A 16,623-nucleotide genomic window follows, 5' to 3' on the forward strand; every position below is an offset into this window, starting at 1 on the left:
ATAATTTTATTTTTTTAAAAATCAATTGTGTTATTATCAATGATCGTTACTCTAGTTTTTTATAGGCAAACGTCACTATTATAGTATTTGTGATGTGAAATTTAAACTTCAACCCCTTTATCAATCTATTATTACCACTTGACTATCTTATGACTTTCGATTACTTTACTCACAAAATTAATTCAATTTTTTGTTGGTCGTAATAATCATTGTTTTGTATTATTGCATGATTGATGAATAATTAAAATAAAGTGTAACTTGAGGTGAGCTAAGTATAACATATTTATGACTCATTAAAAAATTGGTCTCAAAAAATATAAAACATATTGGACTCAATTACCAAAAAAGAAAGTCGATCTTACATTATCGCAATTTGTCTTTTACCTATTTTGTTTAAAATCTATTATAAAAATAATAAAATTCTTTTGGTATACAAAATTCATATAGTAAACAAATTTTAAAACTTGGGAGCAAAAATTTCTCCCGCCCCAAGTTTCAAAACTATTTTTAATAAACATATACTCATTCCAACTCACTAATCTCATGTTTAATATAATATTGTAAACAAAAACGTAATGACCGTTGATAAAATTATTATCAACGATTGAGAGTGAGTTTAAGCAACGATCCTCGTGATAGTAATAATAATAATAATAAAAAAATGAGTTTGAGATAATTCAACTTTCGTGGTGGTAGTAATATAAATACAAAGACTATGGTTCTTCACTCATAGCAACTGAAGCTGCATGCAACTTCTCTTGTTATGGTTCTTCTACTATAATTCTCACACTCAGGTTTTCTTCTTCTTTCTCTTTTATATTCTACATTTCAATATTTCTTTTGCCCTATGAGTGAATAACATCAAATATTGTCTTGTTATTAGGGTTAGGGTTAGGGTTAGGGTTAATAAAACTGATCCACCACTGGTTTAGTTTTCTCATCATAACGTTTCTTTTGTTCTTTGTTATTGTTCTTTCTCATTATGATTTCATGAGTTTGATCCATATATTCATTGCAATGGTTTCTTTGTTTTAAATTTAATTAATCTTGGACTTAAGTAAAATTCTATTTTTATTCTATCAAAGTTAGTGATCCACACAATTCTATTTTTATTCTATGATTTCATGGATTTTAAATTCTATTTTAAATTCCTTATTTTTAGCATAGCAGTTTTGGGAAAACATCTTCAACTTGAGGGTGTTATAGATATGAGGGTGTTATAGGAATGCAAAAAGTGGTAGCTGGTAATTTCTTATTTCTCAAAGACATGCAATCAACTAAAATGAAGAAGTTACAGGTTCTCTTTCATTATGTTCCTTTTATGTTGTTATTGTTGTGTGTGATATTCACAAAGATTCCCTTATATCCTCAATTCAATGGATATTGTGTTGTAATAAATGTGCTTTAAATTAACCTGAAAAGTGTTGCAAATGTGTCACACAAGTGTAGATATAACAGAACTATTGTTGCTATATATATTCATGTTATTTAAAACTTTTATGGTTTGGCAGAAACAATCCTCAACTACTCAACCTTCTCAGAGTACACAACATCCTACAACTAATGCTCATCTTACATACTTAAGTAAGAGAGTCCATGCTTCAACCAATGATAGTAAAGAAGTTACATGGAATGATGTTGCTCATGTAAGATATTCATCTGAGTTATACTTTTTACAAGATAGATTACAGAAGCTACTTTGGACTAATCTGTTTTTTCCCTTACTATTTTTGTAAAACATTCAAACAAATTTGCAGGTCAAGATTTTGATAGAGACTTGTCTACAAATGCATATGGATAGAGATGAAACAGTGAATGCACTCTTGACTCATGCAAAGATAGAACCTGAATTTACAACTATTGGTAGCTATCTTATAATAATCTATTGGATGTGTTATTCAAATGATTATTTTAACATTGCTTTTGGGTTGAGATTTTTTCACTTTTCTTGAATATTTCAGTATGGCAGGCATTGGAAAATGATAACATTGGTTTCTTCAAGGCTTACCACCTCAGTCTAAAGTTGGAAAAGCAAGTACAAGTGTTCAATCATTTGTTGATGAGGATGAGTAATGGTAAAATGTCACTTGCATTTCATTTCTTCTGTTATGCACTTTTTTGTTATGGTAAAATGTTATGAAAGTGTGATAATTATTTTGACTACATCACTACACTGTTAAATTCATAGCTAGAAATGAGGATCAGACCAAGTCTAATATGGAAAATGTTTTATACAAACTTACCTATCCCTCTAAGATAAAGAACTAATAATGAAAGATGCATTGAGTTCATGTAAGTTCTTTATACACATATAGTTTTGTTTATTTATTTTATAATATCAGTAATATATGCAAGTCTTTGCATATTGAACAGCCTTATGATTATGTGCTAAGCTAAATGTCTGATATATTTTATTCTTGAACACTGTTTGTTGTGCAGCCAACAACCTACTTATGACATATCCACAGCTACAACAACCTTCAATAGCAGAAGCTACTCAATCACATCTTGGCTCAATTGTTGGTGATGTATCAAGTAGTCAAGAGGTTTTCGGAGTACCTGAACCAATCAACTTTCATCCCATTCAGCCGAATTTCGGGAACAAGTGAGAATTCAAATACATAGACTAATGCTTCCTTTTTGGTTGTTTCCACATTATATATGCTGAGATTGTTATAACTATCAAAACTTCTTTAGCTTCCACTTTTTAAGTAATTTGGTTGATAACTTAATGAAGCTGCTTTTTCCCTTGTTGAAGCATGCTGATGGATGACAATGCTCTTGATATGGCTCATGTTATTCCACGAAACGGCGCAATGCCAATGAATCCAACACCAATAGCATCCAGTGACTATTTCTCATTCCCTGCATCACAAATATCAGGGCTGGACACAGATGCATCTGCTCTAGATATGCCATTTAAATCTAATGCAGAAAGCTCTGCAGGACCGCGATTTGCATCAGATTTCGACGCTGGAAATTCTGTACTACTAGATCATAATGTGTGGAATTCTAGCTTATATGATCTAACAGATATGTTCAACTTTGGAGGTAATTTCTTATTTTGCTGTGTGGCCTTTTTTAGATATATTACATTTACATTTTAGTTTCTATAATTTAAGTTTGAAGTTTTATTGTAACAAAGGTAACTTTGCTTTTTTCAGGTGAAGATGATACAAGCTGTGTTTCATATTTAAAATGCTAGGATTAATTTGATGTATATCATAGAAAATCTCATTTGTTTATGAACATTTTGATTTGGTGCAATGAACTATTATCATTAAGTGGATATTAGCAATTTATTTTTAGTCTTTAATTAATAAGATAGACAAGGTTTTGATATCATAAAACTTGTGTTTCTTTCATATGAATAAGATGAGATAGACTTATTTATTCATGACTGATTAGTACATACATTTTTATTTTTCTCTAATTCATTGTTAACAATATTATAGTAGTAAATTCCTGAACATGTCTCCAGTTGCATCACCCTACAAGTAGTGAACATTCCAAGCATGATGATGCTAACTACATAAAGATTACCCTGCATGGCCACAAAAATGTAATCAGCAATTAATTAATTACCATTATATCTTTTAAGATTGTTGCTGTAATTATGAAGTCACATGTTCAAATCCTAAAAATAGTATCTTCCCTTATAGAGATAGAACTGTGTATATCTATTATTTGCATGTCTCGTTAAGTATAGTCTCGTGCCCTAGACTAATTATATCAACCGAAATTCACTTTCTAATAACAAATGTGTTGTAGAAATTGTTAAAAATAAGCATGTTATTAACATTTCTCTATAAATAATAAGATTGGTTTAGATTAATGTACCCAAAAAAATTCTGAAGGTCCAACTCTATATAGTATATACATTATTCCTACAGTACTTGAAAAAAATTATAAATAGCAATAATCTTGAGTTTAACAACTTTCACAAACTTTAAGTTTATATGGAAAATATGTGTACTTTGTGTTGTAAAAATTGCTGCTTCTTGACATAAAAAATAACAAGTCTCATTTCGTAATACAGCGGCACAATGCACGAGACTCCTATTTAGTGGGGTCTGGGGAGGGTAAATATACACAACAATATTATATCTAAAAGTATGGAAAGTCTGTTTCCAGGATTTGAACCGATAATCTCATCGTCTTATTTGATAATAATTTTTATAAAATAAAAGGCTTACTTGGAGCAATCAGTGTTCTGGTCAATAGGAGGAAGTGTGATAGAGACTCCACAAGCTTTAGGAAGTTGAGGTATACGTTTAGGGTCATATTTTCCAATACCAGATAGTCCTTGTTTAAGGCATTGGCATATATCTGTTCTATCCTTTTGACTTTTAGCTTCATCACTTAGTGTCTTTACACCATTGCAACATGCTTGAGATGGGTCATTACTTTTTAGTATGAAGTCAGAACATGGTGCTATTTCCTGAATCACTTTAGGGCATGAGATTGAAACCTTTGCTTCTGAACTTGAAAGGAGAATGATAAAGGATAGAATGGTTATTGCTCTTGGTGTTTTCATTGTTAAGGTAAATCTTTAGGTTTTTATTTTATAAGCACCAAATATATATAGAGAGAGAGAGATATTTGTGGAATTGTTTGGTTGGTTTGGTCTACTTTGCATGCATACTGCATGATTCTCAACAACATAAGAGAGTGGATATATGCAACAACTTTTAACTCTTTTATCCTAATTTAGTGGACAAGATAAGATAAGATGGTATTAATTTATAATGATAAATTTATATAAGATATGTTCTTTACAAAACAAATGAGCACCCTATTTTAAAAAATTCCAAATAATGTTAAACGAATATGACTTCTGAATGATTCAATTGTTTAAACTCGTTTAGAAATTATACTGGTCAGACTTGATTTCTAAGTTACTTAATCTATATATAATTAGACTAATTGGTCATTCTATCCTAATCATATTAGACTTTAGAGTAAGGATTTTTTCATTATTGAAGAGTCAAATGTTATACAATAACAAACAAAATACAATATATAATAATATTTTTATCATTTTATTTAGCATGAAATTATATTTTTTTATTACAAACAGAACAAACATTTGTCTTTCCATTTTTTCTATTAGATGAGAAGATGGTTGTTCATATGTTTGAGGCATTGACATATGTTTCTTACAAGTAGGATGTATAACTGGTATGGCTGTGAACCAATGCTAAAAACAAGCCAAGATTACATTATCCCATTATTATTATGTTCACAAGTGATTTTGTAAAATGCCATTCTTAAAGCATGATTAACCATGACTTACATTATTAATCATATAATATAATGTATCACTAACAAAAGTGGGAGATGGGAAGAATTATATTAGACATACATGTCACTTTTCTTAATTAATTTATATACTCTGAAAACATGGTATATCACGAGAACACACATTTTATTTTATCAACTCTTATAAGTAAAAAAGTTATTATATTCTTTAGAATTTTTTTTAACAATATTAGTATAATATTATACATAATTACTCCAATATGCTTCTAAGTTCTAACGTATTGATGACTAGTCAAATATTAATAACATCTTATAAAATGATCTCCTAGAATGAAGATTAGATATGTAGAATGATCATTAGTCAGATTTAGGCTACTCATTTTTCTTTTTTGAGGGCCATCAGCTTAGTAATAAATCTTTGATAAAATTTATTTTACAACATAATGGTAACATAAATTACAATGATATTTTCAATCATAGTTATACTATGATATATAGAATTCTTTTTGAAGTCTATACTACTATTACAAAAAATTAGAACAAGTTGATATTATTTTTGATAGTATCCACATGCTTATATATTAAAGTAAATTCATAAATTATATTATACTAGGAAGTAATAATCTAAGAAGAATGAAAGATTTATTAAACAAGTTTGCTAAAAATTATATATGTGGGATTAACAACATATTTGGCAAGACTTATGTGGATCTATCCATTATTCAAAGAAATAACAGAGGTGCAATGCTATGATCTTTCAATTGTGAATATCACAATCAAACTGTCATATATTAAGTTACAAAAATGTCTCCACCCTTTGGCTGCCAAATTTTCCTTTCAATTGTAAAAATGATATACAAATTATAATGAACTTACAACGACCAAGCCTTTATCCGACAAATTATATTGAACTTAAGAATGAAAAAATATAGAGTACAAGTTGAACGGATTATGTGAAACCTAGTTCATAAATTTTCTACAGTTGGGGGCTCTACACAGACAGGGAACTTTCAGTTCATCCCCCTCATCTGGATCGAACAAGTAATCATACCTGTTGCAACATTCAGATGAAAAAATGGTAATTCATGTCAGGCTAATCAAAATCCTAATGATTGCATAATCACTTGTTAGCACACATCAAATCAAAATATATACATGACACAACAAACCGTACGTGAGTTCTTCACCGGCAGAAACATTGGTCTTGGCAATGAGAACGATCCGACTTTCCTGATCACCCAAACACATAATTCTTGCATAGCAGTTTGGCATGCACTGCAGCATGCAAATTGGATTACATTATATTTTTTTCAAGAACACAACATTCTTAATCTAATTACTCGCATTTTTCCTCCTTTCTTTTCATACAAGGAGAACTAATGTACAAGGAAACCAGCTAGCTTCAGCATAAAACCAAAGACAAGATTTAACAGTAATGACTTACAGAATGGTTTATTAATCGTGCAATATTGCCCTTATCTGTTGCGTCGATTACCACTTCATCACTAATCTTGAACAGCTGCATAATTGATTTGATTCAGTATTAAGAAAAGTACTACAATAAATACTGATGTTAAACATCATCCTGTCTAAAACAGGCATTACCACATGAACCAGAAAAGTACGCATGACTAAAAAATAGGTTTCAATATGTGATGCAGCAAGTGTTTGAGTATATTACAGCCAGATATAAAAAACATAAGAGTGTTTTACTTTGATATCACAAACAAGAGACTCACATAACAAGCTTTGCCTTCTGAACGGTACATTGCTTCCCTCAGATCAGCAACACTGCGCCTTACCTGCTCACCACGATACTCAACAACCTGCAGATAGACACAAGAAGTCAAGCAGCATGCAAGTATCTATCTTTTGTGATCATCTTAACATAGTAATTAGTATGTTACCATTTCTCCTTCTTGTATATCTCTGCGAGCAAAGAGGCCCCATCCATTAATACCCGATTTTCCAAAGCAAAGTCTGCGTTTTTCCGTTTTCTGAAACCCCAAATTATTATAAATTAAACAGAACAAAGGGGAAAGGAATGAGATATGATTTGAAATTAAAATATACATAAAGTAAATGAAGTGTTAACTTTAGCAAAGGGGGAGATTAACTAACCTGTAAATGGCAAAGACGTTCCTTTGAGGAAGAAAATTCCTCAGCATCCTATCACAAAAGAAGATAAGAACTTAGAAGATATTTTTTTTCATTCTTTTATGTAGCACAGTCGCAACTCAAAGGCTAGTTCTCCATTTCAGAAGTAGGTCTATAACATATTGTGTCCAAGCACCAAGACATGAATATTACCTTATTATTATTGCTGTTCAATTGACTTATTGCTGTTAGAGAATGAAGGTTTGGTCCGCCCAGCAAGTGAATTATTGGAACATCTTCCCTCTGGCAATATAGAAGAAGGTGAATTGAATGAAAGCAAATTAAATAATAATATAATGAAAGTAACAAACATGTTTAAGCCAATAAAAGAATAATAGTACAGCTTTGGAAGCATCTGAAATATTGAAAGTATATGTGTGTGTGTGTGACACTATAAAACAAAAGACGAAAAGTTAATATAATACTGTGGCTGCAATGTTTACCTTATTGAGAGACTTCCCATTCACACAACACCTGGCAGCAGAAAGTGGCTCAACCTCAAGACTTTGAGAGGTTGGAGATTCAGGGAGTTCTACATTCTTTGATGAAACCAGCCTTGACCCCCTGAAGCATCCCTTGTGATTTTGAATTAAATTTTTGGGAGAGAATACCCCGAGGGGTGTATGTACAACCAGTACTGAATCTGGCTTTGGGGTCCTAAAATGGGATTTAAAATATAAAAACATTATTTTAAAAACAAGTGAAGTTAGATGAAATTTAGAGCACTGAGCTCAAACCTGTGAAATGCACAATACATTAGCATCTTTGATTGTTGAGTCCCATTATTCTCTGCAGAATGCATCTGTAAATTTAAACAAATATTAACATATTTCCCCAGCAGTGGCTGCTCTCATATTTTTACACTGAGTTGTACAGAAACTTACTCCCTCAGACTCCTTATATTTTGTCTAGAAAAATAAAATTTTGTCTCAACTTATCTGGAATTTGAAAATATCATGAAAGCATTGGTTAACTTTTTTCAAGTTTATCCTCGCTTTTATCATCTCAGCTAAAACCAATAAGGGCTCCAAGAACCTCGACATTGTGGAGTTTCCGAAGGATAAATATGTGCAGTCTTACCCCTCCAAATGGAGAGTCTATTTCCAAGATTTGAACATGTAACCCCATGTCACAAGGCAACAACTGTTGTGATGAGGCACTACATCATCTCAACTAAGCCCAATAACTAAACATGTTAAACTACATTAATAGAGGGAGATAGCATAACTTATTCATATTAGACTACATTTCCCTATATTTGAAGCTATTTAACAATATCCCGAATCCTTGTGAAAAACCACAGATATTAAAATACAAATGAAGTATTTACTTTGTATGAAACTATGAATGACACCAAAAGAAAGAAGCTAAGAAGAAAAATAACAGTTTCAGATCAATATCCTACTCACAATTAAAAGAATCAACAAACTTACTTCCATGGTGTATCCCATTCTTGAAGCACACATCACATGAAAATATGTAGCACACTTGCAACAACTTATACAGGAACCATGCCTTTGTTTGCAGATGACACAGGTCTGCAGATATGAAACATTATATGATAAATGTAACAGTAAAGATCACCCAAGCTTAATGAAAAAATGGGAGAGCCAAGTGATTAAATAACATGACCACGTATCTCTATGTTGAACTGACGGTGGACGATAATATAAAGTATGTTCAGATCAGATAATTAGTCTAGAATTATTATGGGCAGAAAGTGTTTTGGGAAAGCAAATTTTAAGAATGACTTACTTGGTACCCAAGTAATAAAAGCAATTAGTCTCAATTGTTTTACACTGGGGTATGAAATTTACAACAACAAAAATACTAACACTGTATTATGTTTATATCCCCTAAAAGAACGCATTCAGTGTGGAAATAAAAATAAGCACATAATTTAGTTGGACTACGATGTAGCTGAAAAAAATACATTCCAAGGACTGTTAACCCAATATTTTACCTTCGAAAAGGAATCAGGAGGAATTATAAGGATTCCAGAGGCAGGTTCCATAGCCTCATGGTTTTGGAAAAGAACTTCAGGCCGAAACCAAGCACATGTTACATGAACCCACAACATCTCAATATCAGTTGGCTTTAGAGCACCACCTGCAAAAGGTTGCTCCCAAATTTTTTTAAAGCAAACTAGCATTGGATAACAGAATTGACCTTGGCAGATAAATTATATGAAAAACATAAAGGCATATTCAAATGCTAACTGCACACTGTAAGGACTTCAGACGTCATCGTAATCACATTTCATGGAGCTTATAAAAGGATTATCCTTAACTAAGTGAAAATGGGTAAAATCGATTGCATGTGTACACTGGTTTAGAGATTGATGATCCAACAAAGTCAAATCTTAATATGAGTGAAAATTTGTCCATATCTCAGTGAAGAGTTAGAGTGCTGGATCAAGCCAGCACTTACTACTTTCATAAAGAAATTAATAGCATATGTTATAGAATTATAGATATAATCATAAAAAGGTCAGACAGGAAAATACTAAACGTAGATGACATGCCTTTTACTGGACAGAGGCAACAATCTCTCTCAACATCAGGAGTTTCACAGACTCTACAAACCCAAGAAGTAAAATCCTGAACATTCTTTGCCCCATAGCATTCTTGATGGACAGCAATTTGGCACCTGCACAATGGACAAGTGCACATTGAGTGATTGACTTTCCTTCCTACAACCTGCAATAAAGATTATTAAAAAATATATAAAACCTGTTACAGATGATAATTTTGTTATCTTCCCAATCATCAACCCATCTGCAAATGGCACATCTTTCTGTTGTCCATTTTACATAAACTGGCTCATACTTCTCTGTAACAATAAGATAAAAATAAAATAAATTTCATCCATTTTAAAGATATACTCAAGAGAAAACATGTGACTGTAATTTAGATCACCTAAAAGAAATGAAGGCTTCAAGTATGTAAGAGTTTATATGAAATACACATTTACCTTGCAAAAAGGAAATCACCTGCTGCTGATCTAACTGCAGGCAAGTTCCAGCTTGTAAATTGTGTTCCCTGATCTGAAAAAAATTATAGCTGGTTCAGATAATGAGAAGGAAGCAGAACATAATCTGGAAAAACACTATACACACACCATACAGCACTATATCTTTATACTTTAAATTGGGAGTTTGAAAACAAAAGTGATCAGACAGAACTGAAGTTATCCAATTTAGAATAATCATTATTCATAACTGTTAATACAAAACTGACAAACACACAATAAATTTGTTATTTCTCTGATATAATAAGAACTAATACAAACCCAATTTATTAGTGGTTGCATTGTGCTTTCCACTTTCACGCTATATTTCCATTTTTTCGCTTTGCAACCCGTATGTCGTTCCCAATCAGTCAGTTTCTGCTTCCTTGAACCACAGAATTCACACTTGCACATAACTCTGCAAGAAAATTTAAAGAAGGTCAATGAAATTCTTCTTGAATGACATAATTGGCAATCACCTAAATTTCCTTCACTGGATTTCAGGCTGCAAATTTGTGTTGCTTGTCAACCTAGCCAGATTCATTAACAGGGTAGTTTCTTTTTTCAAGATAATATGGACCACCCTCTATGTACCAGCATGCATTAGTTAGAGGGAAAAAAACTTAGACAGACAGCAACTTTCTGAGGAAATTCCTAAGAACATGAAAGAGAAGTGGGAACACAACATTGGAAAGGTGGATACAGATGACCTCTGAAAATATGCATTTTAGAAGAGCGAGCAATACCAAAAAAATTCTCTACACTATAAAGAAGAAAGCAAATATTTAAATAAGTTATCATATGCATAATACAAAAAGGTATCAAAGGCTTACAAATGAAGCTTTGGAATGTAAATTCCTTCCATGCCATTGCACACTACCGCTAGCTTTTCAGGTATCATAGGCATCTGCATCTGGCTATTCTCTATTGATCTATCTCAAAAAAGGTATCATATCATGAGATTCAAATATAATCAAAATGCTGAATCCCCCCAACAAGAATGAGATGAGGAAGCAATAGAGAATTACTTGTAGATTTTTAAATCGGATGTTTGTGTTTCTGATAATTTACAGTTAAACTTTCCCTTGCAATCTGGGCAAAAGTAATCTATATTTTCCATATCCTGCATCCAGAAACCAGCCCGTCAACTTCCATATTTTCTAGAACTAATAAATGAAACAAGCATGATATGTGGCTCTATGTTGACCATGATACAGCACCTTGAAAAGTTTGCTGGAAATATTGTCGCACTCAGCATGAACCCAAACATTACAACCATCACAGCATACCTGATATAAAGAGTTCAGCCCCAAAAGATCTCAGAATTTTGATTCTTCCTTCAAATAAAAGTAAATTAAATAAAACAGAATCCTAATGGTGAAAGAAGACAATCTTACCCAGTCCCCTCCATCTGAATGGTGCCAAATCTTTTTGCAAATGCCACAATATTGTTTTGATTTTTGTAACTGCAATAACAGAACCATAACTTTGAAAATTAAATGTCTGCAATGAATTTACGTATGCAAAAAAATTAAAGACATCCAAAATGAGTCATTCACAGAACCTTTGCACAATATTTACAGTAAGGTTGAGGTTGGCAACTTGAATCCTTATTCCTCTTTATGGTTTTGCACGGCAACATCAAACCGCAGCTAGCACAAGATGTAGTGTTCTGCACAGTTTATTCACCATATAAAAATCTACAAGTAACCATGGTTTATTTATGGCCACACCTTCCAGGAATAATTATCATATCACAGTTCAGGATCATACAGGGCATAGAATGGAAGAAATTAATATCACCTGGTGTTGGTCATAACGCTCCTGGTCAACTGTGGATCCTGTACCCTCCATAAGGCCACTGGGATGAGCATCAACATTTGTAATTTGCTTAGCTCCAAAGTGCAAGTCCAAAATGCCATCTTCTGTCAAAATTGCCTCCTCTATTGCCACATGAAAGTCACGTGGTTTGCACTTGTGCAATTGGGTCTGCCCCTGGAATCTGAACGAAAATAAGTTTTACCAAGTGAATGCTAAATATTATTTCTTGCAGAAACAATCGCAGCCAATATTGTTTGCATACCTATCCATGAATTCCAAGAATGGGAATATCATTCCCTGCTTCGCCCATGCATAGTCCTGCCCATTAGCATTCATTTAGATTTCAACACTGAATAACAGATTAAGTGAATAACTTAGTCCCTTTCTACTTATGATATAGTCCTCGAATTCTGGGGCTGTCTATTTAGGCTTAAAAGGGTGATTTGTGCAAAAATTGGTTATTTTGGAAGCTGAAAAATATAGCTTTCCAGAAAGCTGAATTTCAGTTTTTTTGCTGTTGCTACTTCTCATTTCCGTAAAAGCACAGCCAAACATATGTGCGAGTGCCAATAATGATTCCTTTAATCAAAATATTCATTTTTTTTAAATGCTTAAACAATCTGACCCTTAATCATGTTTTTGAGATAGTTATTTTTTTAACTGATGGCCACGTTTACTCCTTGAATGAATAAAGCTTATATAAACTCAGTTAATGCAAATTCTGTAAATTCGAGACCAACTCATACATAGGGACTAAACTATAAGTTAAGAATAATTAAAGGGACCTATGTTGCTAATATTCAAACTCCAAAATAACATCATTGTTTTTTCATTTCTCCTAAAGAACATAACAGAACAAATAACTCAAAATTATGACAATAGATAGATAAGATTAGATGTAAAGATAAATTTACCCTTTGCTTTCCGTTCTTCGAATAACCGAAAAACATAACACAAATTGCACCAGGAACACAGCAATTCAATACGGATTTGGGAGCTTGCAAGATTGGATCAATCACAACAGCTGGCCAAGCTGGATATCGCTTCCCACATTTTGCCCAAACAATATCACCCAAAGCAAAATCCTCCAATTTATAAATCTCCTTACTCCTTTTTCCATTTCCGTTACTACCCTTTTGATCTAAACCCTGAAAACCGATCCCTGATATTGAACTATCCGTTTTCACCAATGACAAACGATTCCGATTAAGTGTCGTTTTAATGCTAGCATGCTTCTGAAACCCAACCAAATCTAAATCATCCTTCAATTTTTCATCAGAATATGACAACACAGTTGAATTTTTTGAGCTACATTCATCTCTATTCCCTTGCTCCAAATTACTATCATCAATTTTCAAACTTGAATTGAAATTCAATGTATGAAGGACTGAATCATTGAACCTGGAAGGTAGAATCCTGCGTCGACCACGTGATGAACGCAACAATTGAGGTTGAGGAGAATCTTCTGAATTTGAATTAGTTGTGTCGGTGAAGTGATTGATTTTTTGCTTCTTCTGAAGAGTGTCGTTTTGTTGATGAAGATTGCAGCGCTTCAGATTGTAAATTTGATTCTTCATAATATGAAAATCACAAATCTCCAAAACCCTAATTCAGAAAAAACAACGCTTGGAACATGTAATTGAATGTTGAGTGTTTGAAGAAGAAAGAGAGAGTTCTAATTTTATGGAATTTTCAATAAAGCGGGAAAATTACCAATTTGTTGCCGCCAGCTAACACATTTTCATCTAAATAATCTTGCTTTTACTTATTAATAATACAAATACAAATTATATTTATTTATTTTTTAAAAATAGAGAAAATAATATGAGTTTTTTTATATTGTCATTGCATCACCCGACACCTAGTAATCGATCATTATTGACTCTTAAATAAAAATAATATAAATGAATAATAGATGGTGTACTCATTGTATATAATGATAGATCAAAATTTCATTTAAATTTTTTTATTTACAACTATTCTTCAACTTTTATCATAAAGGTATTCTTCATCAACAAGATGTTTATATAGTTGTGTAAGGTTGTGTTAGATTATCAGGAAGACTAAAAATCAATGGATCAATATATGAGAGTATCTTTGGTTAGAATATACAAATAAGTATTACTCGAGTTGAATATATATGGTGAATGAATATATATGTAAAGTAATAGAGGATTTAGCTTGATATTACACCTTTATCAAATTTTGGCAATTGTTAATTGATTTGATAAAGTAAAGGAATAAATAATAATAAAATTTGTTGAAAAATAATATATTAGTTTAAGTATTTAATATATTCAACAATGGAATCACACACTTACACTTGCCTAAAAAATACTTACCTAACAAACAATCCAATCAATTTGATTGTACAAGTTTTTTACTATTATAGTTGAATCATGTTTTTCAGTGTTAGTAGATTAGTAATAAATTGCGGACATGAATCATCTGCTTCGACGATATTTTATTCTCTATCCTAAATCAATCACATATTTTTACAGGAATAAAAAAACATTTTTAAAAACAAAAATTAACATTCTAATTAATACGAGATAAAAAATGAGACACTATTTGAGATAGATGATTTATATTTATAGATTGTAGATAAGTGTACTTGTATGGGTCCCATATTCTCTATTTTATGATTTTAGTGCCTCAAAATAGTTTTTTATATGTATTTCTTCACAATATCATATCATTGTGTTTAAATGAGTGTTTTTTAAGCATATGATAAAAAAAATTGATAGTTTTTTTAGGTGGATTTTATAAAAGACACTTATATTTTATACCATGTTTTCATTAAAACAATAATCATATATCCTCTCACAAAATTAACTTGTTGGTTTTGCCGATTCAGACTGGGCTTGCTGTTTGGACACTATGAAGTCCATTACAGGCTTTTGCATTTTTCTTAGATCCTCCTTCATCTCTTGGAAGTCCAAGAAGCACAACACAATTAGCATGTCTTCCTCTCAATTCTGTCAGCTATTTATTTGGCTCATAACCATGTTTTCCATTAAGAGATTCAAGCACATTGAGGTTGATTATCATGTGATTCGTAAGAAAATTCAAGAGGGGTTGCTTCATCTCCTTCATATTGCCTCTATTGATCAGTTGGCTGATGCATTCTCCAATCATTACCCATTGCCTCATTCAAGGCTTCTGTGTCCAAGTTGGGTTTGTGTTCTCTCCACCACCCAACTTGAGGGGGAATGTAAATAATATTGATGTTTGGCTTGTTATTTAAGTTTATTCCAGTCTTGGTTTAGCTTGTACTTAGGACTTCATTATTCCTTGTATTGAATAAAATTAGTTTATTCTTTTCCTTTGTATAAGAAAGTTATTTAACTGCCTTAACTAACTAGTATATATATAGTAGGTTTGTACCTTTGTGTAATTCATTCTCATTCAATCGAAAATTAATTATACATTCTCTCCTTTTCCTCGGATTGTAAGAGATATGATACTAACTTTGGTTAGAAAGTTTAATCTTCTAGAGAGTTCAATAAGATTATTTTCAATTTTCGAGTTCTAATTAGGTAGAAAACAATATTTATCGACCTGGCCATAAAATAAATTAATCCATTGATGTGAACTTATGAGAATTCATATTAGTATGAATTTATGATACATATCTGCCTTCGTAATCCAACACTGAAAAAGAATATTTGAATGACGTTCTTTCAGCAATAGCACAATATTATTAATATTATAAGGGTACGTGTGCTAATAGATACCAATGAATTGCAATGTAGTGGCCTAAAAATAAAATAGAACCTTATTTATATTAAAAGTGCTAATTTTGTTGTACTTTATATTATTTCATAATCTAATACCGCCCCACTCTATTTCCTAAGTGGAATTCTAGTTCCTGAAAATCCTACTCTCTAGTGGTCACTGTCCTTAGCATTTTGGAATCTTGTTATATATATTTTTTGTACTATCTTATCATATCATCTTTTAGATAAAAGAACTAAACTCTTTCAGGATATGTGGTTGTCCATCTCAACAAGTGTTACTCACAAAAATTAAAACATTGACATTTTGGTCTTTCTGAAAATCTAACGACGTTTTGTCCATATGCTATTATATTCTGGCAGCATAAATATTATCTCTAAGCTTTGATTTGTACATTCCCTTTAATTCTAAACTTTGGTTTTTCTGCATTAAATATAGTAAAAATGCTAAATGTTGTGGTGTTTGGTTCAAATTAAAAAGATTATCTGAATATTAGATAATTTTAATGTTAAAACACGTCTACAAAAGTTTATCATTTTTAAACCCAAAACACTTTTAACTATGCAAAGGTTTCTTTTATGGAAGTAAGAGGAGCACGACTGAATGGAGTTGTTAACAACAAATATGGAGTGAGTG

General features: G+C 31.8%; 3 protein-coding genes across 4 annotated transcripts; 1 reads left to right on the forward strand and 2 right to left on the reverse strand.

Moving 5' to 3' along the window:
- LOC109344615 lies at window positions 2,271-3,205 on the forward strand. Its single transcript, XM_019583372.1, has 4 exons — window positions 2,271-2,292; window positions 2,440-2,605; window positions 2,759-3,051; window positions 3,165-3,205. Exons 1-4 carry the CDS (start codon window positions 2,271-2,273, stop codon window positions 3,203-3,205), a joined length of 522 nt encoding a protein of 173 aa, XP_019438917.1.
- LOC109344616 (non-specific lipid-transfer protein-like) lies at window positions 3,372-4,537 on the reverse strand. Its single transcript, XM_019583373.1, has 2 exons — window positions 4,197-4,537; window positions 3,372-3,544 (listed from the first exon to the last, which is right to left on the reverse strand). Exons 1-2 carry the CDS (start codon window positions 4,535-4,537, stop codon window positions 3,529-3,531), a joined length of 357 nt encoding a protein of 118 aa, XP_019438918.1. The 3' UTR covers window positions 3,372-3,528.
- On the reverse strand, window positions 6,042-13,908 carry LOC109345722 (histone-lysine N-methyltransferase ATX3-like). Of its 2 annotated transcripts, none has more exons than XM_019584896.1 (23): window positions 13,164-13,908; window positions 12,512-12,567; window positions 12,232-12,430; window positions 11,993-12,100; window positions 11,826-11,894; window positions 11,649-11,717; window positions 11,457-11,551; window positions 11,262-11,360; window positions 10,711-10,846; window positions 10,393-10,465; window positions 10,152-10,251; window positions 9,944-10,068; window positions 9,383-9,528; window positions 8,853-8,957; window positions 8,157-8,221; window positions 7,863-8,076; window positions 7,573-7,662; window positions 7,384-7,431; window positions 7,170-7,259; window positions 7,002-7,088; window positions 6,707-6,781; window positions 6,437-6,537; window positions 6,042-6,313 (listed from the first exon to the last, which is right to left on the reverse strand). In XM_019584896.1, the coding sequence occupies exons 1-23, from the start codon at window positions 13,824-13,826 to the stop codon at window positions 6,223-6,225; spliced, it is 2,904 nt and encodes a 967-aa protein (XP_019440441.1). In that variant the 5' UTR covers window positions 13,827-13,908; the 3' UTR covers window positions 6,042-6,222. The 2 variants fall into 2 exon arrangements, with proteins under 2 accessions (XP_019440441.1, XP_019440442.1); XM_019584897.1 differs by having other exon boundaries at window positions 6,043-6,313; window positions 11,262-11,363; window positions 11,463-11,551; window positions 13,164-13,907.

Source organism: Lupinus angustifolius, chromosome LG04 (genome assembly GCF_001865875.1).
Source record: "Lupinus angustifolius cultivar Tanjil chromosome LG04, LupAngTanjil_v1.0, whole genome shotgun sequence".
NCBI classification, from domain to species: Eukaryota; Viridiplantae; Streptophyta; class Magnoliopsida; order Fabales; family Fabaceae; genus Lupinus; species Lupinus angustifolius.

Bases quoted from the DNA above. Each gene is read 5' to 3' on its own strand.
- LOC109345722 (XM_019584896.1), bottom strand. From the start codon at position 13,826: ATGAAGAATCAAATTTACAATCTGAAGCGCTGCAATCTTCATCAACAA. The intron at 11,718-11,825 runs GTAAGATTGTCT...TCTTTATATCAG, and splicing joins ATTCAGATGGAGGGGACTGG to GTATGCTGTGATGGTTGTAA. The intron at 7,089-7,169 runs GTAACATACTAA...GTCTATCTGCAG, and splicing joins ATATACAAGAAGGAGAAATG to GTTGTTGAGTATCGTGGTGA.
- LOC109344616 (XM_019583373.1), bottom strand. From the start codon at position 4,537: ATGAAAACACCAAGAGCAATAACCATTCTATCCTTTATCATTCTCCTT.
- LOC109344615 (XM_019583372.1), top strand. From the start codon at position 2,271: ATGAAAGATGCATTGAGTTCAT. The intron at 2,606-2,758 runs GTGAGAATTCAA...CCCTTGTTGAAG, and splicing joins CAGCCGAATTTCGGGAACAA to CATGCTGATGGATGACAATG. The intron at 3,052-3,164 runs GTAATTTCTTAT...TGCTTTTTTCAG, and splicing joins AGATATGTTCAACTTTGGAG to GTGAAGATGATACAAGCTGT.